Genomic DNA, 26,175 nt, shown 5'->3' with positions numbered 1-26,175 from the left:
TACATTCGGTCCTGGGGAATTGCTACTTTTTAGCTGGGTCACAACCTCAGAAATTTCCACCTCTGATAACCTCACCTCCAGTGATAGTTGGGCCTCCTCCCCAAGCCTCAGAACTGTGATGTTGCTGTTGAAACTTTTCAGATTCTCTAGTTTCTCCCTATCCTTGGTTGATATAACAGACTGAGGAAGTCTGTGAAGGCCTGTGCAACATCGCACAGTGTGTCAGCCGGGTTTCCACCCTTTCTGGACACCCTGTGGTTTCACCTCTGCCCGCTGTGCAAGCTAGCCAGACCAGCACCTTCCCAGCTTTGTTGCCTGCTGCTTCAGTGAGCCTAATTTGTGTGTTTATGTAGTGCATTCTCGCCTCTTGTAGGGCCAGGGATCTATACTCTTCCTGTCTAGGTTCTATGCTTGGTGAGAGTTCCACTGTGGGAGTTGCTACATACTCACCCTGCACTAGTAGGTTCTTTAGGCCACTGCATTCTTTCTCCCTCTCCCTTTTTTTCCGCACCAAATGGGTAATCAAGTGCCCTCTCACTATCGTTTTGTAGGCTACCCACAGGTTGGTGTTGGATTCTACCATCCCAGAGTTTTCCTGGAAGTATACATCTGTGACTTGCACCACAAGGGTCACATATTCCAGTCCATCAGTTCCCAGCAGTCTAGTCTCTATTCCGACTGGGTTGTTTGCAGGGTCTTAATTAAGAGGAAGTGGTCTGAAACACACTTAGGTAAGTACTCTGTGCTTCAGAAGTCATCTACTCTGCGACGTACTGCCAGTAAATAGTCCAACTGGGATAGGGAACTTAAGGAGTTGTAGGCATAAGAATATTGCAGTACACTGGGTCCAAACATTTTGGGAGACGCATATCAGGAATGAGCTTCCTTCCCATCTTAATCAGCCTGCCGAAATCCCCCTGAAGCACTAAGCTCAAGTACCCCGCTATCAATAGGGCTTCAGGAACTTCCAATATCCATTCTCCCACCTTGACCATTTGTTTGCAAACCTGGGCAAAGTTCCAGGATGACACTCCCAGGCCTATGCCATTCCAATAGCCGATGACTACCACCTAGCAGCATAGGTGTCCACCCAGGTGTTTATAAAGTGTAGCGGTAGGGATTTTCGACCTAATATCCCCACACCGTAATCCGGTGGAAAACAAAGAATGCCCCAGTCAGTCAAGTCAGAGTCATGTCAATTAAGTATTTAGTCACAATCCCCTGCTTCAGCCTATTTCCCAGGCTGTTGACATTCTGGCAGAGTATACCAAATGCCAGCCTCTCTGTAAACTGTTGTGTTAAGGTGTCTGCCATGTGGATATTGGTATTGTTCCCCTATGTAGCTTTCGCAGTGGTAATGATTGTGGCCATGTGGGACTGCAGACCTCTAACTCAACTCCTCACGCCAACTCTCTCCTCCCTACACCCTTGTGCTGCAGACCTACAACTGCCCACTTCCCCAATGCTTGAAGTTTCTGTCGTAGTGTCACATACAACATTTGATTTGTGAACAATATACCAAAAGAAGGCTCAGACACCACTGTTTGCAGGACGTGGCCTGCAGGGGAATACTCAGTCACCTGAACAGCTATTTTCAGCAAGGGGAATCCCAGCATGCCATGGCCAGAGCTGTATGTGTCCTATGTCCTTTTCAGATGATGTTGTCTGATGTCATCGTTGTGACCACAGACTTTGATGGTTCTTCACCATTGCACCACAATCATAGACCACTCCTCTTCAGACTCTTCAGTAACCCCTCCCAGGGCTGCCTATCTGTTGTTGTCAGCCAGGGTCTATCTTTGTTGTATGTCTGCCACCACTCTTGTCCTCTCAGGCTCCACTTGGTCTTTCATGGGGGCTGTCTTCAGGCATGGTTGTGTCTCCTGGAATGGCTGGTCTTCTCTCCATCCGAGGATCGGCTCAGTTTCTGCATCTCAGTCAGAGGATAGCCCTGGGCTTCTAGCAACTCCCATGCTATTAATGTTAAGTAGTGTGCCCCATCGTCTATTTTCCATAGCTTCACCAGAAAGAACAGAGAGTATGTGTGGTGTAGTTTGACTGCCTGGGAATATCTCTATTTTCTCTTACTGAGGTGGTGTAGTCAGGATAGATGTTTACTCTTCCCCCTCTATCATCAAAGGACTGCACACCTGTAGGATATTGTACCTGTCTCTGAAATAGAGTAGCCTGGCCACTATGGCAGAACCCCAGGTGCAGGTGGTTGTCTAGGGGTTCTGTGATCCTGTTCCAGCATGAACCACTTTTACACCACAGAACCTCTATTGAGAATCATTCTGTCAGAAACAGTTCTGTGCTCGGGTCTTCAGCCCTCTCAGGGACTCTAACTCATCGAATGTTGTTATGGAGGGAGGGGCCGTCAGCATTATCCAGCTTTCTAGCTAGGGTGGCCACCTCCAGGTCCAGTGCCCACAGGCTGCTGTTAACTTTCATTACCATGGGTCTGATCTGTGTGATAACGGATTCAGACTCAGGCGCCCTTTTCCCAATTTCCTATGGTTGGCCCGTAAGAGGTCAACGTCTTATACCATAATGTCTATTTTATGTTTTGAAGCCATTTTAGGGCCTGATTTAGTGTTTGGCAGAGGTGGGCACTTCGTCACAAACGTGACAAATATCCTGTCTGCTGTATTACGATCCAATAATAGCCTATGGCGATCGTAATACAGTGGATGGGATATCTGTCACACTTGTGACAGAGTAACCCGTCCGCCAAACTCTAATCCAGACCCTTAGGCCCTCATTCCGACATTGGCCGGCGGCGGTCGCCGCCGGCCTGTCGGGGGCCGCCAGAATACCGTTCCGCGGTCGAAAGACCGCGGCGGTGATTCTGACTTTCCCGCTGGGCTGGCGGGCGGCCGCCTTCAGGCCGCCCGCCAGCCCAGCGGGAAAGAGGCTTCCACGATGAAGCCGGCTCGGAATCGAGCCGGCGGAGTGGAAGCTGTGCGACGGGTGCAGTTGCACCCGTCGCGTATTTCACTGTCTGCGAAGCAGACAGTGAAATACATTTAGGGGCCCTCTTATGGGGGCCCCTGCAGTGCCCATGCCAGTGGCATGGGCACTGCAGGGGCCCCCAGGGGCCCCGCGACCCCCCCCTACCGCCATCCGGTTCCCGGCGGGAGAACCGCCGGGAACTGGATGGCGGTAGGGGGGGTCGGAATCCCCTCGGCGGCGCAGCTAGCTGCGCCGCCTTGGAGGATTCCTATGGGCGGCGGTACACTGGCGGGAGACCGCCAGTGTTGCCGGTCCGACCGCGGCTTTACCGCCGCGGTCGGAATGCCCATTGGAGCACCGCCGGCCTGTCGGCGGTGCTCCCGCGGTCCTCCACCCTGGCGGTTTGAAACCGCCAGGGTCGGAATGAGGGCCTTAGTGTCTTTTATGGCTGTCAGTATTGCAGCCATATGGGTCTACTGGCCCAATCCGTGGAATCCTGTATTGGGGTGTTTTTGTCCCGCCTTCGCTGGGTGGTATTCTCAGCAAGGGACTGTTTGGGGAATTTCGACAAACCATAGCTGGGTCTCACTCTCTTTAGACACAGTATCAGCCTTGCCCCTTCTGTTGTCACCCGAGAAGTACACAGTCTTGCAGGTCTCTCCTCCCCGGGTCTGTTGGTGCAGGCCAGGGTTGATCAAGTCCACCACCTAATAGCACAGCCACCAGCCCCCTGCCCAGAGACTGGCTTTCTGTGCTTAGTCTGACTGGTTGGTTCTGCGATGCGCTTTTGGCTCCCTCGCTTTCCTTCCTGTAGCAATCAGCTTTTATGATTTTCTACAATTGTTTATTTTATTTTGATTTTAAAAGTAATAGTACATATAATGTTTGAAAAATGGCTGATTTCTTTACTTTTATTCAGAGTGGGTCACAAACCTTCTTTTATGTTCACTATTTCACTGAGCTGTAAAAAATGCAATCAGAAAGGTGGCACGGTCACTCATCATCAAGGTATCTGTTTTCGCCAAAAGGCATTGGGTTCAGTTTGCATGTGTGCAATGCAATAAATGACTTTTTGAAGAACTGAATTAGTGGAGTTATGTCATTGGAGTGCACGTCTCTCTGTGAAGTGGAGAGAGTGTCTTACATACATACAGGTTCCTCACCCATACACGCACTCGTATTGCTAGAATCCCAGCTGTGAGGACTGGTGACACTCTATGGCGGATTTTCAGATGGTTGTACCCATTAGAGTCAAGGACTGTGTGGGATATGTCTATCCTTTCTAACATCAGAAGTAGAGTTGAGTGGGTTGCTGAAAACCAGTGACGGCAGGCAATGTTTTGGAGGACCCACTGTGTGCTGCCTGCAACACAGTGAATACGCGTCTCCACCACGTCTAGTGGGATACTACTGCTTCTGCCTGCATTTCAAAACTTAAATGGGATGGCTCTGTTCTGATCCTCTTCCCTCTCACAACTAACAGTGAGGATAACATATTGATACAACGGATACAAAGTATCTCTGTGAAGCCACAGAATAGGCTTTGCGTTTCGAGTGACAGTGGCTTTACAAGCAATTCCGGGACTTTGCTTAAATGTATTTGAAGTTAAAGTCCAAGACGGTGACTTACCATCTGTACTGGGTCCTAGTGTATATTAATGGAGGACTGAATACTTGCACATGCAAATATGGCAGATGGTGTTGACACTAAAACAAGAGCAAAAGCGGATGAAATGTTTTCTACAACAGGCATACACATATCAGCCAACCAGGTCAGAGAAGCTGTTTTATCATCCACCTAGAAATACTTTAGACTTCAAAAGTTACTAAAGAAAGAAATTACCAAATTGTGAGAGGCAGTAACTCTTGAAAAGTATGTAGAGCATGGACGTGTATCTAGAGGTTTCAGGATACTCATTGCCCCATCTTATGAGCAGCACGACCCGGAGTTCTTAAAGGAATGGACACTGAACTTAAGTGAGTGTTCCAATAAAATGATAACCATTTTAATACAATATGCATGGCAAGAACGTGAGTGTTTATTAAAGGAAATTGATCAACTAATGGAAGAATTAAAAACCAGTGAGGACACTGAACTATTCAACAAGAGGATTAATGAAATAGCCAAGAGACTAACCACACATGAAGAGGAGATCGTTTTGAAAAAACAAGGGAAGTTTACAAGCGATGAAAATGATTATCAGTATGGAAGAATCTTGACCTCTCGTTGTAAATATAACGACTTAAAAAGGAATTGGAAAGCATCACTAAATCTAGCATCACTGGATAATGACAACGGACCAGAAATGCCAGAATCCGTCAGTGATCACAGTGAGAGTGACATCTCTGAGGCAGGTTCGAGTGGCAACATAGAGATGAATCCACAGAAACCGGTAAATTTGTGGGAGGAATTCTACCTCATCAATCAAGAGAAAAAGCAACAGAATTGGAGACAGGGTTGGGGCAAAGGGAGAGGAAGGGGAGGCACAGGCAGGGAAGAAGGTATAAGGCAAAAAGGAACAGAGGATGTAGCAAGACCGGCAACAACCTCCATGGGAATGAAAACAAGGGGGCAAAAAGCCAGACTATGAATACACAGAACAATGTGGTAAACCTATTTAATCACTCTCTTTCTCCAACAGAGATAAAGATTTTAGAACTTTGACTGTCTTTTGTTCCTGTCAATGATTTTAACTATGACCAGAGTAGAATAGACCTTTTTCAGTTTGTTAGAAAATTGAAGTTGCATAAATGGTCTTATCTGAAAAAGAACGGGACTCCTAGAACTGTGAAAAAAGTTACATATAGCAATTTGGATATAGGAGAAATTGACTTCCTCTTTATTTTGTCTGAGTTAGACCCTGAGCAGGACTCAATTGGAGAGAAGTATCTTAATTTGGGAGCTATGGGGATTGATATAGGCATGAGTTTTCCAAGTGAAGTCACACAAAAATCTACCTTTAACCCCAGCTTACCATTTTATGCCACTGATATGTTTGAGCAGTTGGTTATCAATGATTTCAAGACTAGGAAAACGAGGTAGAAGCCAGATAATCTGAACAGGACTGGGAGAGTAGACATAAAGGCCCTTGAGGATGACCAAAGCATTGCCATCTGTCAATCTGAGGGTGGGAATGTTGTGGTCATCTCTGTAGAAGATGTGGCAATTGAATAATCTTGAGTGTTACGAACATGTGCCCAAAGAAGAAATTCATCTGTCCAATAACAAATATCATGGCATGCTCACAAACTGGTGAGAGTAATAGCTTATTCATAGAATGGGATGAGTATCCTTTCCTTCTTAATAAATTCCCTAAAATTCCATAATTATACTTATTTCCCCAAATCCACAAGAACTCCACTAATCCTCCAAAGAGACCCACTGTTTCGGCCCTGGGCTCCCTGTTTGAGAATACCACCAAGTACACTGATTTCTTTTAACACCCTTTTATGTCTACCCCGCCCTACTATATCCAGGATAGTAAAGATTTTTTACACAGGATTTATGCCATCCCCTGGGAGAATGAGCTTCTATTAACTACCCTGGATGTAGGCAGTCTTTATACCAGCATTAAACACAGGAACGGGACTCAAGCATGCAGACATTTTCTGAGGGAACAGTGATTATCTTTGCTACTTTACAATGAAATGATTTTGACGATGATCAAGGTCTGTCTGGAAAATATATATTTTTTCTTTAACAACATTCTGTACAGACAAACAAGATACAGCTTGGGCACCTATTTTGCTCCCAGTTATGCTAATCTCCTTATGGGCATGTGGGAGCAGCAGATGTCCGAAACATATGAAGAATACAATAGTCACATTGTATTATGTTTTCGGTACATCAACGACCTGTTCCTGATATGGAAAGGGGATGAGGTAATAATCAATAATAATAATAATGATTTCAACCTGAGATTTGAGGGGAACATCAGAAGTGCGAGTGTGAAGGCCCTTGACACTAAGGTCACAGTAGAGGGCAAAACACTTACCTTTAGATTACACCTTAAGGGAACTGCTGGCAGTACATTATTCCACACTCAGAGTAGCCACCCGAAATGTCTGATTAACAGCATTCCCTACTGCGAGTTCCTGCGGGCTCGCAGAAACCATGCCTGTGATGTCACTTTCCAACAGAAATGTGAAACCATGATCAAGAGGTTTAAGGAGCATGGATACTCTGAATCTGTTCTTACAAGTGCACTCTCTAAAGAGCAAAACGTGCATAGAGAACATCTCCTGATCCATACAAAGGGTGTGGATACCAACACTCCCAAAGTCTTTAGGGTGATCACTACTTATAGCAGTAAAGCTAGGGAGGTGAGAAACACTTGTAACAAATGTTGGCGAATACAAAGTACTGAGGACACATTCTGATTTAGTGGATAATCAGCCCAACATTACATTTAGGAAGGGGACAGTCTTGAAGGGAAGATTATGCAAAAATGACATCACCACCAGGGCAAGTAACCCTACGTTATAAATCAGACGATTATACAAGTGTGGTAGCTGTAAAGCTTAGAAGCACAGTCTAAATATGAAAAATTACTTTTCCCTGTTATTACATACACAAAAGGAAATTGATAAACATCTCACATGTCTTTCAGATTATTGTGTTTATGTTCTACAGTGCTCATCTGAGAAATCGTATGTGGGGAGCATGATTCATCCTGTTAAGAAACCGGTGCTGGATCACATGCAGGGCATTACAGATGGTAACAAACAGTACACCCAGTGGCTTGACATTTTGAGCTGTTACACAATAATGACAGGAATCTACTTAGGTTTTTTGCTATTGACAGAATTTCAAAGCTAAGAAGAGGTGGTAACAGCACACGTATGCTGAGACTATAGAATCGAAATACATTTTAGAATTTAATACTAAAATTCCTAATGGGCCCCAACACAAACGAGGAGATGTATGCACACGTGGGGGACTAGCCCTATTGCTGGGGAGGTTAGCTAGGTATGTGGTACACACCATTTCAGTTATGGTTTTGACAGAATGTACTGGGTCGATGGTTGGAGTCAGAGGGTCTTTGGACATGGACTGTCTCTGAAAGAAGGTCCACAAGGGTTTTTGCCGGTTGTTTTTAAGAATAGTGTTGGTATTGCTTTTTGTTTTATGTCTACCTAGGTTGGGGCCCTTGGTTTTGTAATGGCTTGATTGCATGTATCAATGATGACTGTAGTTGCCTTTCGCCTGGACTCTTTCTTCTATCACGCTCCACTGAGTTCCAGGAGCAGATGCAAAAGAGCTGACATATCTTTCTCTTTATTTTCCTTCTTAGTATGTATTTTGTTTGCTGGATTTACTTTGTATTGTTAATGATATGTGCACTGTTGGATAGTTATTGTTATGCCCATATTTGCAGAAGTGATTTTTGATTTAGGTGCTGAAAATGATTTGCACAAACTTCGATATAACATTGTGTGACTGTAAACTAGACATATTTGATGGGGTATCTACTTACTCATCCACACAAGGATAATACTCATTTTTCTTTGTTTAGGGGTCACCTGTGAACATTTGGGATGCCTGTTGTCTAGGCCCACTGGGGCTCTTTATTCAAGTAATGTATATAATATTATATAATGTATATAAGGTATTGTAATAGGCAAAGTATCCCCTTACCTCATGTCTGAATGGAGCCCTTATGTATTGGGCATTCTTTCATAATCGTGCTTTTTCAATCGTGTGAGTGTGGGTGGTTTCTGCCCTCTCTATTCACATGCCCACTTGGGCTTAATTAGGCATTTGAGATGACCCTCACCTGAGCAGGTAGCCCATTTGGGCTGTATAGTACTCCCGGTGGTGTTGTATTGATCCATTAATAATATGTTTGTATATTCATACAAACATATTATGGGGGGAAATCCCCCAAACTCCTAACCTCCTTTTACTACTACCCACCCCTAAACCATAAAATTACCCTGACTTCCTTTTACCTCTACCCACCTCAATCATAACATTACTCTTAACTCCCTTTACCTCCACCCACCCCAAAACCCTATAGTTAGTCTTCCCTCCCCTTTACCACTTCCCACCCTTAAACTCTTTTTTTTAAAATAACATAATAATAATATTGAAAAAAAACCTTACCCGCTTGGTAAATACATAGGCTGTAAAGGTGCAAATACTTACCTGCTTGGTAAAGGCATTGCATGGTATATACTGAGCTGTAAAGGCTGTTTCCCACAGAGTACAAGCCTGCATACTCAAATCTACACCACTAACATACTTAGAAGAATACGCATGGAATGTGACTACATTTCTTTGAGAGACTTAAGCTTGGAAATTCAATACAATTCAGTCAGGCAACTTTGAGTATGCACACCGTTTTTATTGGATGCTTAAAGGGAGTCATATTTGAATAGGTATGGACGTTCATTGGTTCACTAACTCCCATCCTTACATTGGCAGATACAAATGCACTTGACACAGAAAGGCATGGAAGCTTACACGTGCACAAAGGCATGACCCACCACGTACACATATTAACACCTGCTGGCACACAAATGCATGTCATTAGCATGAATGAGAGAGTTACCATTTCCAACTTACATACCTATGCTCAGTCACCAGTGTGTGTGCATACGTTACTTGGTAAGTTTTTGTGTGTTTGCGAGAGAGCGAGTAGGTGTTTTTGTGAGACTTCATGTGAGTGTGCATACACCAGACAGTCTATATTTGCGTTAAACAGACTGTGTGTACGCGCTTGTGTTGCACCAATGAGAGTTACGCAGTAGGTGCACGTATGTGCACTTTGCCAGGTAGTGACCCGGCAGGACCGATGGCTAAAGAAATCTAGGCTCTGATCCTTTGCAAACGAGTTTGCATTCAAAGAAAGATCCTGTGATGCGGGATAAATATTTCCGAACCGAATATTCAACGGTTAGTTTTTGACAGGAAAACATTCCGAAAATGTCTGAATAAAATTGAACAGTAATGTGAAACATGCAGTCATCGATGCGCAAGAAAAATCAATACTGCACGTTACGCCTCTTTCAAACCTGCGGAACCGAGAATACGCAGTAATTACCAAGTTAATAACACATCCCAAGGAACAGTATTCAGTGAGTGCGGTAATCACCACCCATTCAACCTCACAGTAGAAAGGAAAAAACGACCTCTGCTGTGTTTATTGCGCATCAATTTCTTCCTTAACCCCCCTGGGTGCCTTGGACGAGCTGAGCTCGGCCACGGTTGCCGTGTGCCGAGGACGAGCCCAGCTCGTGCTGCACCCAGCGCTCTGCATAGGCCTCCCACCCACACACCCCCGTCAGGGAAGGAAGGGGAATCACTGCCCCTTCCACCCCTGACCCCCCCCACCCAATCCCCCCATGACGTCTGATGACGTCAGCACACAATGCTCAGCATTTCTCTTCTGCTCGGGAGGAGGGGGCAGGCCGAGACATGAAAGGAAAGGCTTTTCCTTTCCTTTCATGTCTCTGCAAGGATTTCTGCTGCCCGATCGCAATGCAATCGGGCAGCAGAAATGCCCACTAGACACCAGTGATTTTTTTTTTTTTTTTATACTTAGGCATAAGAGGAACGGCTTCTTGGGCAAGGGCTGCTCCCCAGGGGGGGCAAAATATTCTTAGACCTTTTCTGCCCTGTCTGGGGGCAGATCGGCCTATTACGATTAGGCCGATCTGCCCCTAGGGGGGGCAGAAACCCCTAGACACCAGGGATATATTTATATTTTGTTTGCTTGATGTTTTTATGTATGGGGAGCGACCCCTTAGGCAAGGGTCGATCGTCCTGGGGGGAAAAAATTGTATTTAGGCCATTTCTGCCCCCCTGGGGGCAGATCAGCCTATTCTTGTTAGTCCAATATGTTCCCAAGGGGGGGGGGGGGGTAGAAACCACTAGACACCAGGGAATTTTTATTTTATTTATATTAATACAAAAGAGGAGCGGCCTCTTGGGCAAGGGCTGCTCCCTAGGAGGGGCAAAATATTTTTTAGGCCTTTTCTGCATCTCCAGGGGCAGATTGCCTATTATAATTGGGCCAATCTACCCCCGGGAGTGGGGAGGGCAGAAACCCCTAGACACCAGGGATTTTTATTTTTTTGCGTCAATTTCACGCAAAGGGAGTGATCCCTTAGGCAAGGGTCGTTCCTCGGGGCGGGTCAAATGTATTTTAGGCCATTTCTGCTCCCCTTGGGGGCAGATCAGCCTATTTCTATTTGGTTTCTGCCCCCCCCCCGGGGGCAGATCAGCCTATTAGGCGCCAGGGATTGGTACGTGAGTATGTGTGTTTTGTTTGTTGGGCAGCCCCTTGGGCAAGGGTCACTCCCCATGGGGGCACATTACTGTTGGCCATATCTGCCCCCCTTGTGGGCAGATCGGCCTATTTTTGGAAGGCCCATCTGCCCCCAAAGGGAGCAGAAAGCCCACCAGACACCAGGGAAGATTATTTTTTTTCAAAAAAAGAGGGTGGGTGTAGGTCCATACCCCCACCCCAAATAAATGAGGCCAAAGTTGTTCTGCCCACCAGATGGGGCAATTACCCCTGATCCACACCCCAGGGGGGCAGAAAGTCTACTAGATGCCAGGGAATTAAAAAAGCTATCAGCCAGTATGGGCATGGTTATGCCCTCACCCCAACTGAAGGGAGTAACAGTTTTTCAGCTCTCTCCGCACACTAAAACATATTATCCCACAGCAAGCAAGAGGACATTTGATTATTTTGGGTTTTGGTTTTACATTTGGGCCATCAGAGCTTGGCTAACTCTCAAAATGGTTCCACTTGGAATGGTGAGGGTTGCACTTTTTCAACTTTTGAAGACCTAGACACAACTGAAAACTAAACATCTGGGTGAGACCAGGCTGGTGTGGTTCACATGCACCCCGCACCATTTTCTTACCCACAATGCCCTGCAAACCTCTAACTTTGCTGGAAATCACACATTTTTTCCAAATTTTTCTGATGGAACCTTTCGGAATCTGCAGGAATCCACAAAATTCCTACCACCCAGCATTGTTTCATCTATACCGATAAAAATGTTGCCCTACTTGTCAGCCTAAAAACGTTTTTTTTTTTCAAACTGCCCTTTTGGACCCGCTTTGGTTCCCCCACAATTTCAACATGTTTTTGTCTCTTCCCTGTCACAGGCACTTGGCCCACCTAAGTGAGGTATCTTTTTTACCAGGAGACCAAGGGGATCGTAGGGTGGTAGGAAAATTGTCCCAAATGTGATTTTTTTAGCTAAATTTAAAGTTTGCTGAGGATTCTGGGTAAGAAAACATTGGAGGATCCACACAAGTCACACCTCCCTGGATTCCCTCGGGTGTCTAGTTTTCAGAAATGTTCGGGTTTGGTAGGTTTCCTTATATGGCTGCTTAGCCCAGGACCAAAACTGCAGGTTCGCCCCCCTCCCTGCAAAAACAGGTAGTTTAGTATTTGATAATTTTGATTTGTCCACATAGTGTTTTGGGGCATTTACTGTCGTGGGCACTAGTCCTACCTACACAAGTGAGTTACCATTTTTATCGGGAGACTTGGGGGAACACGGGGGGAAATTTGTGGCTCCTTTCAGATTCCAGAACTTTCTGTCACCAAAATGTGAGGAAAAAGTGTTTCTTTAGCCAAATTGTGAGGTTTGCAAGACTTCTGGTTAACAGAACCTGGTGAGAGCCCCACAAGTCACCCCATCCTGGATTCCCCTAGTTGTCTAGTTTTAAAAAATGCACAGGTTTGGTAGGTTCCCCTAGGTGCCGGCTGAGCTAGAGGCCATAAACCGCAGATAGGCACTTTGCAAAAAAGCACGTCAGACTTCAATGTAAAAATGTGATGTGTCCATGTTGCGTTTCCTGTTGCGAGCATTAGGCCTACCCACACAAGTTAGGCGCCATTTTTATCGGGAGACTTGGGGAACACAGAATGGTAAAACAAGTGTTATTGCCCCTTGTCTTTCTCTACATTTTTTCCTTCCAAATGTAAGACTGTGTAAAAAATAAGTCTATTTGGGAAATGCCCTGTAATTCACATGCTAATATGGGCACCTCGGAATTCAGAAATGTGCAAATAACCACTGCTTCTCAACACCTTATATTGTGCCCATTTTGGAAATACAAAGTTTTTCTTGATACCTACTTTTTGCTCTTTATATTTCAACAAATTAATTGCTGTATACCCGGTATGAATGAAAACCCATTGCAAGGAGCAGCTCATTTGTTGGCTCTGGGTACCTAGGGTTCTTGATGAACCTACAAGCCCTATATAACCAGAAGAGTCCAGCAGACATAACAGTATGACACAACGGAATGACATAATGATATATTGCTTTAAAAAATCTGAAACCGCAGGAAAAAGTTACAAAGTAAAATGTTGAGAAAAATGGCTGTTTTTTGCACCTCAATTTCAATATTTCTTTAGTTCAGTTGTTATTTTCTGTAGGAAAACCTTGTAGGATCTACACAAATTACCCCTTGCTGAATTCAGAATATTGTTTACTTTTCAGAAATGTTTAGCTTTCTGGGATCCAGCATTGGTTTCACACCCATTTCTGTCACTAACTGGAAGGAGGCTGAAAGCACAAAAAATTGTAAAAATGGGGTATGTCCCAGTAAAATGCCAAACTTGTGTTGAAAAATTGGGTTTTCTGATTAAAGTCTGTCTATTCTGGGAAGCTGGTAATTTTAGCACCACAAACCCTTTGTTGATGCCATTTTCAGGGAAAACCCACAAGCCTTCTTCTGCAGCCCTTTTTTCCCATTTCGTTTTTTAAAAAACAAAATGTTTTCTGTATTTTGGCTAATTTCTTGGTCTCCTTCAGGGGAACCCACAAACTCTGGGTCCCTAGAATGTTGGAAAAAAAGGACACAAATTTGGTGTGGGTAGCTTATGTGGACAAAAAGTTATGAGAGCCAAGCTCGAACTGCTCCAAATAGCCAAAAAACAGGCCTGGCACCTGAGGGGGAAAAGGCCTGGTAGCAAAGGGGTTAAACTATTGCAGATGTGCTGGCACCTGCTCTACCTGCAGTGAAGGTTAAGAGAAAGACACAAATGCCCCCTGGGGCACGCACTCACCTGCAGGTATGAAAAACTCGACAGGACAAACAAAATCTCAGCCTTTTGTAGCTAATGTCTGTTTTTGTTGTAAAAGCATACAACTTCAAAAAAGCACTGAAAACATGTTAATATGTCGATGTTAGAGAAACCTGTCCAACAAAAGGTACGGTATCTATCTATCTATATATATATATATATAAAAATATATATTTATACATATATATATATATATATGTTTTTTTAAACCTATGAAATTCCATGAAAAAAGTTTATAGTGGTCAGCTTATGACCGTAATGGCATCACTAATTATTACATTATCCCATACTGAGGGCAGTTTTAAATGAGTTCTCTCAACACCTCCTTTTTCTATCACATTCCTCGAAAATGTCGCCGAGACTGCTTCTCCCCAATGTTCAGTGCTTAATTTGTAAATAAAAATGTGCTGGTGCCCAAATCCCTCCTCTGAAACTCGCGGCCACTGCATTTGATGTGCAAGCACTGAATACTGAGGCAGGGTAATCCTGAAGCCATCTCAGGCCTCTGTAATCCATTTACAGCCATTCCCTGCCCCTTCAGCTCTGGCAGCTTTCTGGTTTCTTCCTTTGTGACGCTTTTGTTTTTCTCTTCTTCCGTCTTTCCCATGTGTGTCTTTTGCTCAGAGCAAATGCTTGAGGCAGAAGAATAAGCACCAGCCCTCAAAAATAAGTGCCGGTGCTCAGGACTGGAAAAAACAAGCTCAAATTAAGCACTGCCAATGTTCCTTTTGCGATGTCAAAACTGCAGGATTGCTTGACTCAAAACACAAATTCTTCATTATCCTTTCACTTCCCTACTGCTGTAAGCGTTGGAAGTCTAGCTGGTGTATAAACAAAGGGGGTAACATGAGAATAGTGGGATTACTTAATCGCACAATATGGCAACCAAAACAATGTGCTGAGGGTCAAGGTGTACCATAGCCATGGAGAGGGCTCCTGGGTGATATACATGTCTGGTGAGAACATGGGTACATGGAGCTTTAGATGGCACATGGAATACAGATATTTATATGTAAAGAAGAGGTGTAGCGTCAATGTATGTAGTTGGTAAATGGTACATTATTTACATTATATATTCATGAGTTTTACTTTCTATTATCCAGAAAAAAATCAATAAAAAATCAATTATGAAAAATGAATGAATGTGGTGGCATAAACTAGGGTGTATGTAAGCATACCAGGGCTGCTATAAAACCTATGTTCTGTCACGAGCTAAAACAAGGGTTTTGGCCCTCAACCCATGCTAGATTTTGCACAGGCCTGGAATCCACACAGAGCCTGTAGGTCTGCAAAGCTGGGTCAATGGTCTTCCTCAACATCTGTGAGCTAAGTCATGGGCTAAAGGTAAGCCCTGGATTACAAGGTGATCGGCTTTATACGCAGGGATACTGAGTGACCAGAAATACAACTTCCGGCCAGTAGTCCTCCATACAAATTCAGCTATCATGAGTATTTGTCTTTGGAATGGGGAATAACATCCAGACCCACATTTGGCTTGTTATTGGGGGTGGTGAACGTGTGCCTATTAGTTGGATGAGTAGACGATTAGATGAGTTTTAAAGGCATGAGTGAGAATCCATTGCAGTCTTTGGGATATATTTATGCAATGAATCATAAACTCTTATACGTACTCGTGTATACGGTATCTATATTCTAGGACATATTTGTGGAATGTCTTTCCTTCATAACCACCATATTCAAACAGCTATGGACTGCATATGCCTATGTTGATAAATATTTTTTATCTGATTATGTGTATATTCTAGTTATATATAGTTCTTTAGAAAATATGTATCACTACTATGTCATAACAATAAACTAGACACATACTCTTTAAACCTGTTTAATGTATATTTACTCAAGGTTTAAATATGTATATGTATGTACATATATGTGTGTATGTATGTGTGTGTGTGTGTGTGTGTATATATATGTGTGTGTATGTTATTCTATGCTTAACATGTTCAGAGTTCATTGCATAGCTCCTAGATAAGTTGTTATATTAGATACTTGATTGAATCCCTGCTCTTTTTTATATCACACTTTGTCTACCCATCTCCATATGTCATGTCTCTATTAATCTATCCTCCATCCCCACTCTGACTCATCCCAAATCCATTCTACTACTTTCCTCTCCTAAATAACACTGCCTAAGCTCGTCCTTCCTCTTCCACATCTAACTCACCCAAACCTCACTTTACTACCATGATCTCCCAAACAACCCTACTAAATTCTCCCTCATTTATCTCACTCTTAACTCATCTAAAACCCCTCCTGCTACTATGATCTCCCTAACCCTTTCCACAGACTCTTCCCTCTTCCACCCCCCACTTTACTCATCCCACGCCTAAATCCTATTACCATTAACTCCCAATTAACACTTCTGGATTCTTCCCTCTCCCACCCCTCCATTACTCCAGTCAATACAACTAACAAACTCACATATCTGCGGCTCAAATTAACTCATAATAATACTAAAACTGTACTTATATTTCCCTATACTAATCCACCGCTAATTCCTTTTGGGTTCCGGAGTAGCGTGCTACTCGCCGAAATGCGCTTCGACGCCTCATCAGGTGTAGTAAGCGCTATATAAATACTATTACAATACAATACAATTTACCTGGTTGGATTCGGGAACACATGTTCTTCTATTTACTACCTGCTCCGAGCTGGTTGTAAAGGAAAGCAGGGAGTGGGAGGCGGCAGGGGTTTTGTACCGGAAGCAGAGCACAGCTGAGCCTGTGGCAACGGAAGATGGCTGGCTGTGGCTGGATTTACGGTCCTAGTCTCGTGTGATTTTACCAGTTGGATTTTCTGTTGGTAAAATCAGGCTGGCACTTCCTGCATCCGGGTTTAGGAACAAGGGACGGTTACACCCCACCGGACTTTTAATTAGAGTATTAATATTAAAAGCGCTTAAGATCTGCCGAATACTTTTGCTGGGGAAATTATACACATGAGGCACTTTACTTTGGTTTTAGGAAGTTAATGACTACCACATTCATATACGTTAATCAGGAGTAAAAGGCATGACAGGGAAATATGGTGTAACATGATTATAAGCAATTATTAGAAATGTGAATATGAACAGAATGTGACAAGTATCATGAGGGGTCTACATTATATTATATGATAATCTCTAGATGTCTATCAGCCCCTTATACATATCTACCCACTTGCCTTGCTTAAGTCGGTGCACTCTTCTGTGGAAGTAACGTCGAAGTTCTGGGCCGGACCTTTTCTTGTCAAACATATTGTCGCCGAGCATCAAATGATCGCCTAGGATTTAAATCCCTGGGGTAATATAATATGTACCGTTGCACAAGAAAATGTAAGACCTATCTTTGCACGGGGCTGCAAGATGGCCATAGATTAAAAGGAAAACAGAGTGTGGATTTACACATCACACTTCCGAACTTGATCTCCAGATGTACATAGAGTAATAGCAAAACAGTAAGAATTTTACATGCTTGTAGAAAGAATACAAACCCATGGCCATAACCTCTAAATGAAGAAAAGTGCTGAATAAAATAAGCGGTAAGTGATGTGTTGAAACCTAGCTGGTTCTCAGTGCATTGTGTTCAATAGGAATGCATCCTTCCTTTCAGGTACCTGATTTTAACATCACTACCTGACTTACTTTTATCATACTTTAGTCTCTCTTAATATTTCAGGTATTGGCCCTCTTCTTATATTACAGCCCATCCAGCAGTTGTGGTCTATATAACATCATCCTACTTGCCAGGAAAAGGGTCAGCACGTTCAACGCCCAGGCCGTCAGACATGCAGTCTTCCATCACTCACACTTTCATCCTAGTAAGTTTAATTCCCCATACAGTACATGTGACAACAATGTAAGCAACATACCCAACACGCAGTAACTTTTCCTTCCGTTCTTGTCCCGTTTCCTCAACTTTTTGCTCTCAGTTATATCTCTCCTTCAACTTGAGTATTAGAATCCCACACAACATCTCTCTCACACAATCAACAAAGTATAGACTCATTCTGACTGTCTCCAGATAGACTTTGTTCATAATGACATATTTCTGGACACAAAATGTTATCCACACTTTGAGAAAATGCTATTCTACTTTCTTAATGCAACGATTTCGGCCGCAGAGAGACTAGGAAGTGTTGCACCTATAGAATCCACCACAGATCATTATGTTACTTTCTGTGAAATAGTTATTGACACACCGGTGGACCCAAACGCTTTTGCTAGTAGTTCGAATACTGGATTCACCTGGGTTCAGGCTTCACCTCACACGTTTTTTTCCCGCCCAACACATTTTCAACTATACATGCAGATGCACAGAATGTTATATACCATTGATTATCGCTGTTGACATTGTGGAGGGGTGAAGGGGTGGATGGGCACTATCACCCACTCGAGGCTTTGCACCTTCTGAGTCACGACCTCTCCCCACACTCAGTAATGGTAATTGCTTTTCAAATCAGAGGGGAGATTGTTCCAAGGCCGTTGTGCTAGCACAGAGAATAATTTGCCACCAAAGGAGGACTTTTTAAAGTGTGAAATGACCAAAAGATTCGCTCAGGTGGACTGTAGTGTGCAGGAGGGAAAATATATATAAACTTGGACCTAAGAAATTGAGGAACTGATGCTTTTAGAAATGTGTAGGTAAGACCCGTTTTTTTGATGGGCAAGCAACATATTTCAGCAAGGATAGGCTCAATCAGTGTATAATGCTACTGTTCTTCCATTATTTGTGGTGTGTGCAGCTGATCGTTAGAGGCTAAAATGAAGTTGAGAATGTGCCTCACTTTACATAGATGGTGTGGATTTACCATATTTGCCATGTAATCTGCAGATTTCAGAACAATGTTTTTAGCTCAAATTGAGAAAATAATAGTGCCAGACAATGTGCAGCATAATTTACATTTGCTGTTGCATAATTTAGATTACTTTGCCACATAATCTGATCTTGTATGCCGGATAATGCTAGTAGGCTTGATGATGGTAAAGCTCTGCAGAGTGGTTTGTGGCTGTCATTATGAAGTCAAAATTCATATTTCAAAGAACACTGATAAATATTTTCCATATTTCACAGTTCCCTGCGAAATATGGGTTTTATACCACTGCTTTTTGCAAAATAATAGTACCAAAACGTGATTTACATCATAATATATATATATATATATATTAGAAAGAGAGCAAGAGAAATTGACACCAGCGAATTGATACTTACAAGCAGATGTCCACCAGCTGATCTAACTCTGGACAGCTGCATTCATACATATTCTTGCAGCTTGCGTGGCTCTGGTTCATCAAAGCTCCTAGATGCTTGACTGCATCAGCAGGTGCTTCATCGCAAACCTTCTTGAAGTCCAGTACTCTCTGAGCTTCACCATAAACATGCTTCGCACGCTGGTACAGCTTAAAGGAGGCCACTACATGGAATAAAGCAATTCCATATGTATGAAAATTCACGAATCATCCATACATAAAAATATCTAAACCATACACTTCATGGCAGTAAAAGAACATTAAGTATAAAGATCTTGGCTCTACATTAAAGATATTCGGTAAAACTGCAGCTGTGCTCTTTCACAAAATAACACACATTATTATATATATATATATATATATTTATCTGAAAAATTGAACGAATTGAGATCCTGATTAGGTTGATGAAATCATGTACTTGCAATATTTCATGAAAGGATTTTACTTCTTTTCTAAAAAGCTTGCAAATAAATTATGTAGCTAGCCCAATGAAGCTATGAATTTGCTACTTTCTTCAGATGAATGGTAGTTATATTCTCTTTGGCATAATATATATGTTTTTTCCACTCATACCACCAAACAGGTGCCTACCTCTATGATAGAGGCCTCACAAAGTTCCAACAAGGAAGCCGGAGCACTCTATGGGTTGCTGAGTAATCAATGTATTCACCATACAGACGCTTTTTGGCACAGACTGCCTTTTTCAATGCCAGTGTTTTGCCACAGATTGTATGGTCAGTTTTAAATAGCCCCATGGACACCCCCCTTTAACAGTACATCACAAACATCAAGAGTGGAGTACTCCTTCCCTGCTGCTTTGCAACGTCAAGCTGCCGCCATTGCTTCGTATCATCCTCACTTTCACATAGGGGTCAGAGTTATGTCAGTACACAATATTCACACTTTAGTAGTTTTTCTTTCATTGTGAACATCAGCCATATGACATACTCAGTTGTTTGCACGTTGGCTAAGTTGTTTTCAATGTTCCTCATGAGAGTGATCATGTAAAGAGCACTTGAATAACTCCTCACCCTTCGTTGCCACACTTTCCGAATATTCATTGCACGTCCAAAGACATTGGTGTTCGTAGCCATGCCTTTCCAATATTGTAATGTCCCCTTGTGGCAGGTGTGCATGTTTCTCTGACTATGGAGGTTCTGGCAGTCATTAATTAACAAAAATCCCAAACACATGGCCGCAACAAGTTACAATTTGGGAAAACGAAATTACATAGGCAATGCCAGGTTTCATTCTGCAGCATCTCTGATCATCCAGCATAACATAACTTCCATTGGAAAGTATCTGAAACACTGGGTGACTCAAAAAGACAGGAGTACCCTTCACATGGCAGGCCAAATTTGATATGGCCGCATTGCAAGTGCAGTGCAAGGACAGCTGCTTAGAAATCATAGAATGACTAACAGTAGTCTCACATTCACTTCCGCTAAGAAAGACCTCTGTTTCGCCATTCATACATTTATAACCGCAAGGCAACTCCCACACTTCGTGGATATAACTGTCCCAGAACCAGGAAGTGTTGGCAGCCATTTTGGGACTCGGACTTAGCCAAGTCTCAAAAAAACAAAGTTAAAAATAAAGCAAAGCGGGCAGGTTAGCAATACCTTGACCACCTAGGCCTGGTACTGGGGTTCCCCAGGGACCCCACGTGGGCCAAAAAGCATTTTGTTTTTTAAATTTCTGCTGGAAAATCAAGGAGGATCCACGAATACTGGCAGGCACACATTTAAAAAAAAAAAAGGACAGCCTCCTGCACTTGTTCAACGTTTAGACCCTGGGTTGGCTAGGTCCCGGAGGCATATTAAAGTATATTTTTTTAGTGGGGGGCGCATGCAACCCCCTCCCCCTGGCCTATTATGGTTCCAGGGGCCACCACCTCCCTGGGGCAGCCTGACTGTAGTTTTGACAAATCTTACTTAAGTTTGCAAAACTAGTACGTCACTCACTTCAGCTGCTGCCTTTAAAGTATTGGGGTGATCCATCAAGCGGGGGCTGAGGAAAAGGGGAGTCCCAAAATGTTTTTCCCTCATGCAATTTCCATAGGGATTTTTAGACATGACTACAGCCCGAACTGCTGAGCGGAATTACACCTAATTACGCAGAAAGCTAGCTCTTGGTCCAGAAAGTGTGCTTTTTGTGATTTGGTGTAAATCCATTCAGTAGTTTTTGAGTTATTAAAGGAAAAATGCATTTGTAAATCTAGAGGCGCGGATAATCCGCAGGATTGGCTGGCAACACTTCAACCAGGAAGTGCTGGCAGCCATTTTGAGACTCACTCAGCCGAGTTCTAAAAATAAACATACAAATAAAGGGGGCAGGGTAGGAATAATAATGGCAAAATTTGCAGAGGATCCATGAATCTCTGCACCAAAAAAAGGAAAAACAAGTATGGTTTCCCAAGTTTGTTTTTCTTCCAGACCCTGAGAGGGCCAGGTCCTGGGGCATGGTTATTTTGTATCAAGTAGGGAGTGGGTGCACATGCAGCCCCCTTCCTCAAGGCCAGTTTGACCACCACCTTCCCAGGTCTTTACAAGTTCTAATAAATGGAGGGAGGCCCACTTCGTAGGCCTTTCTAGTCCCAGGGACCACGACCTCCTCGGAGCTTGCCTATTAAATGGGAGGGGTTGCACGGACCCCCCTTTTGCTTTGAAAATTGCCCTGGGGCCACCATCTCCTCAGGGCACAATTTAATTAAAAGCGGGAGGGACCCCTCCTGGGCCATATTCAGCCAGGGGGACCACCACCTCCTGAGGCAGGCCCGTGCAAAATAAAAGATGGGGCTATGCCACCCCTCTTCCTGGAGCCAATAATGGCCCTGGGGATGGCCACTCCACAGGGCCGGCTCCCTATCTCCCGATGTGCCCACCCTTGGGACACAGCTCACTGGAAGCTGACTTTTCATATGTTTTCTTGTCCGCTGTCGAGCAGGCAGGAAAACAGATGACAGGGTTGCTCCCACATGCAAGAAGCAGCATTTTTAGCTGCTGCCTGCATGCTGGAGCAATGTCAGCTCCCGCTGGAGAGCCAGAAGCGGACAATGGGGGCATTGAGACTCCCCCGGAGATGCATTGCACACAAAGAAGGGGCAGTACCCTTGTTTGGTGGAGATTCAACTGTCTGTAGTCTCATCTCTGTCTTATTTCTCTACATGAGGACTCATTGATTGCAAAATTCTATATGAAGACGGTAGAGGAACAATCACAGTGCCAAAATGACAGACACACAAGGTCACAGGAGAAATTACCTTGGGGTCCTTTCTGCAGCTGTAGTGTTGAATATTCACTATACATTTACAAACGAACTAGCACTTAGCCAGTAGAAAGTACTGCAGTTGGGTAGACATTTTGCATAAAACTGTGGCCTCTTTAGGATAACTGTGCCCTAAAGTAACTATAACACACGTCCTCTCCATGCACAGATAATTACACACGTTACATCGTTGATTACATCTTTTGTGGCATCATTGATAGTATCACTGCAACATTTGCAATAAAATTATTGATGAAAAACTCTGCAGATGGGTGCACGAGTGAAAGTTACCTTAGGGCGCGAGGTATAGTTACTAGAAATAACTCTAACTATAACAGCTGAATTCCAATGGTTTTGTGCATGTAACCCAACTAACATCTTTGTAACATTTGTCTTTTTCAGTGAATATATATATATATATATATATATATATATACACACATACATACACACAAAGGGTAGTTGTAGATAGGACCATTTTCCATAGAAAAAGCGTTTTTTGATTTGCCTAGATCTTTGATACTGCTTGACGAATCTTCACAAAATTGTCCAAAGAAAGTGCCCCGGTGATTCTTGTTGTGCACTGTAAGGAAATGCCTCCTTGGCATGGTTACCCCCTGACTTTTTGCCTTTTGCTGATGCCAGTTATGATTGAAAGTGTGCTGGGACCCTGCTAACCAGGCCCCAGCACCAGTGTTCTTTCCCTAAACTGTACCTTTACTTCCACAATTGGCACAGCCCTGGCACTCAGATAAGTCCCTTGTAAATGGTACCCCTGGTACTAAGGGCCCTGATGCCAGGGAAGATCTCTAAGGGCTGCAGCATGTCTTATGCCACCCTGGGGACCCCTCACTCAGCACATGCACACCGCCTCACAGCTTGTGTGTGCTGGTGGGGAGAAAATGACTAAGTCGACAATGCACTCCCCTCAGAGTGCCATGCCGACCTCACACTGCCTGTGGTATAGGTAAGTCACCCCTCTCGCAGGCCTTACAGCCCTATGGCAGGGTGCACTATACCACAGATGAGGGCATATGTGCATGAGCATTATGCCCCTACAATGTCTAAGCAAAACCTAGACATTGTAAGTGCAGTGTAGCCATAAAGAGTATATGGTCTGGGAGTTTGTCAAACACGAACTCCACAGTTCCATAATGGCTATACTGAAATCTGGGAAGTTTGGTATCAAACTTCTCAGCACAATAAATGCACACTGATGCCAGTGTGGAATTTATTGTAAAATGCACCCGGAGGGCACCTTAGAGATGCCCCCTGAATACCAGCCCGACTCCTAGTGCTAGGCTGACCAGTTTCTGCCAGCCTGCCACAACCAGACGAGTTGCTGGCCACATGAGGAGAGTGCCTTTGTCACTCTGTGGCCAGGAACAAAGCCTGTACTGGGTGGAGGTGCTTCTCACCTCCCCCTGCAGGAACTGTAACACCTGGCGGTGAGCCTCAAAGGCTCATGCCTTTTGTTACAGCACAATAGGACATCCCAGATAGTGGAGATGCCCGCCCAATCCACCCACAGCCCCCACTTTTGGTGGCAAGGCTGGAGAAGATAATGAGAAAAACAAGGAGGAGTCACCCACCAGTCAGGACAGCACCAAAGGTGTCCCGAACTGAGGTGACCCCTGCCCTTAGAAATCCTCCATCTTGAGATTGGAACCAATAGGTTTAGGGATGTGCCCTCCTCCCCCCCTCAGGGAGGAGGCACAAAGTGGGTGTAGCCACCCTCCAGGACAGTAGCCATTGGCTACTGCCCCCAGACCTAAACACACCCCTAAATTTAGTATTTAGGGGCACCCAAGAACCCAGGAAATCGGATTCCTGCAACCTGAAACAAGAAGGACTGCTGACCTGAAAGCCCTGCAGAGACGACGGAGACGACAACTACTTTGGCCCCAGCCCTACCGGCCTGTCTCCTGACTCGAAGAAAACTGCAACAGCTCCGCATCCGATAGGGACCAGTGACCTCTGAAGCCTCAGAGGACTGCCCTGAACCAAAGGACCAAGAAACTCCTTTGAGCAGCGGTTCTGCTCAACAACAGCAACATCTTTTGCAACAAAGAAGTAACTTTTAAAGAACTCACTTTTCCCGCCGGAAGCGTGAGACAACATCCTCTGTACCCGACGCCCCCGGCTAAAGCTCCAGAGAACCAACACCACAGGGACGACTCCCAGGTGACTGCGACCTCGTTGACCCCCACAGTGACGCATGCAGAGAGAATCCAGAAGCTCCCCCTGACCGCAACTGCCTGTAACAAGGGACCCGACGCCTGGACCAAGCACTGCACCCGCAGCACCCAGGACCAGAAGGAACTGATCCTCAGTGCAGGAGTGGGCCCTCAGGCGACCCTCTGTCTAGCTCAGACAGTGGCTGACCCGAGAAGCCCCCCCTCTGTGTCCTGTCTGCACCGCTAGAGTGATCCCTGGGTCCCGCCATTGAATCCTGTACAAAACCCGACGCCTGCTTTGCACACTGCACCCGGCCACCCCTGTGCCGCTGAGGGTGTGTGTTGTGTGCCTACTTGTGTCCCCCCCAGTGCTCTACAAAACCCCCCTGGTCTGCCCTCAGAGGAAGCGGGTACTTACCTGCTGGCAGACCTCAACCGGAGCACCCCTGTTCTCCATAGGCGCCGACATCTGCACCTGACCGGCCCTGAGCTGCTGGTGTGGTAACTTTGGGGTTGCCTTGAATCCCCAACAGTGGGCTGCCTATGCCCAGGAACTTAGACTTGTAAGTATCTTACTTACCTGACAAACTAACCATCACTTACCTCCTCCAGGAACTGTTGATTTTTGCACAGTGTCCACTTTCAAAATAGCTTATTTCCATTTTTACTAAGACTGTGTATGCTATTGCTCTAATTCAAAGTTCTTAACTTGCCTATGTGGAGTACCTTGCATTTTATGTATTTACTTCAAATCTTGAACTTGTGGTTCTAAAAATAAATTAAGAAAAAATATTTTTCTATATAAAAAACTATTGGCCTGGAGTTAAGTCTAAGTGTGTGTTCCTCATTTATTGCCTGTGAGTGTACAACAAATGCTTAACACTACCCTCTGATAAGCCTACTGCTCGACCACACTACCACAAAATAGAGCATTAGAATTATCTAATTTTGCCACTATCTTACCTCTACGGGGAACCTTTGGACTCTGTGCACACTATCTCTTACTTTGAGATAGTATATACAGAGCCAACTTCCTACATGCACAGAAAGTTTCACTGTGGTCCGTCAACCGGGGACTGAGAAAAGGGGGAGTTTCCCCTGTTAATTCCCATAACACCCTTGAACAAGGCTACAGCCTGAACCATTGGATGGAATTAGACCAAATTTGGCAGAAAGCTAGCTTTCTGTAAGCAGATTGTGCTTTCACATGTTTGGTGTAAATCAATTCAGTAGTTCTGGAGATATTAATGGAAAAATACATTTGTATATCTCTGGCCGCGACAACTTTGCAAAAAAGATGAGTTTGTGCAGGGAAATGCACAGCTCTGATTGGCTGCCAACACTTCAAACCAGGAAATGGTGGTAGACCACCACCTCCCCAGGACTCTGTAACGTTGGAGGGGGTCCGTGTGGTCCCCCTCAAGGAGCCAATGATGGCCCTAGGGACCACCATTCCCCAGGGCCGGCTCCT

General features: G+C 44.3%; 1 protein-coding gene across 2 annotated transcripts in view; it reads right to left on the bottom strand.

Moving 5' to 3' along the window:
* The window catches only part of GALK2 (galactokinase 2), an 849,252-nt gene that overhangs the window by 147,504 nt on the left and 675,573 nt on the right, over positions 1–26,175 (bottom strand). For both annotated transcript variants that reach the window (XM_069222509.1, XM_069222510.1), the window contains exon 9: positions 19,223–19,424. In XM_069222509.1, coding sequence (XP_069078610.1) covers positions 19,223–19,424 — 202 coding nt within the window. The remainder of the gene's footprint in view (positions 1–19,222; positions 19,425–26,175) is intronic.

Source organism: Pleurodeles waltl, chromosome 3_1 (assembly GCF_031143425.1).
Source record: "Pleurodeles waltl isolate 20211129_DDA chromosome 3_1, aPleWal1.hap1.20221129, whole genome shotgun sequence".
Lineage (NCBI taxonomy): Eukaryota > Metazoa > Chordata > Amphibia > Caudata > Salamandridae > Pleurodeles > Pleurodeles waltl.
The sequence above is the reverse complement of the archived record's forward strand: the minus strand, read 5'-3'. Positions and strand labels throughout refer to the sequence as shown.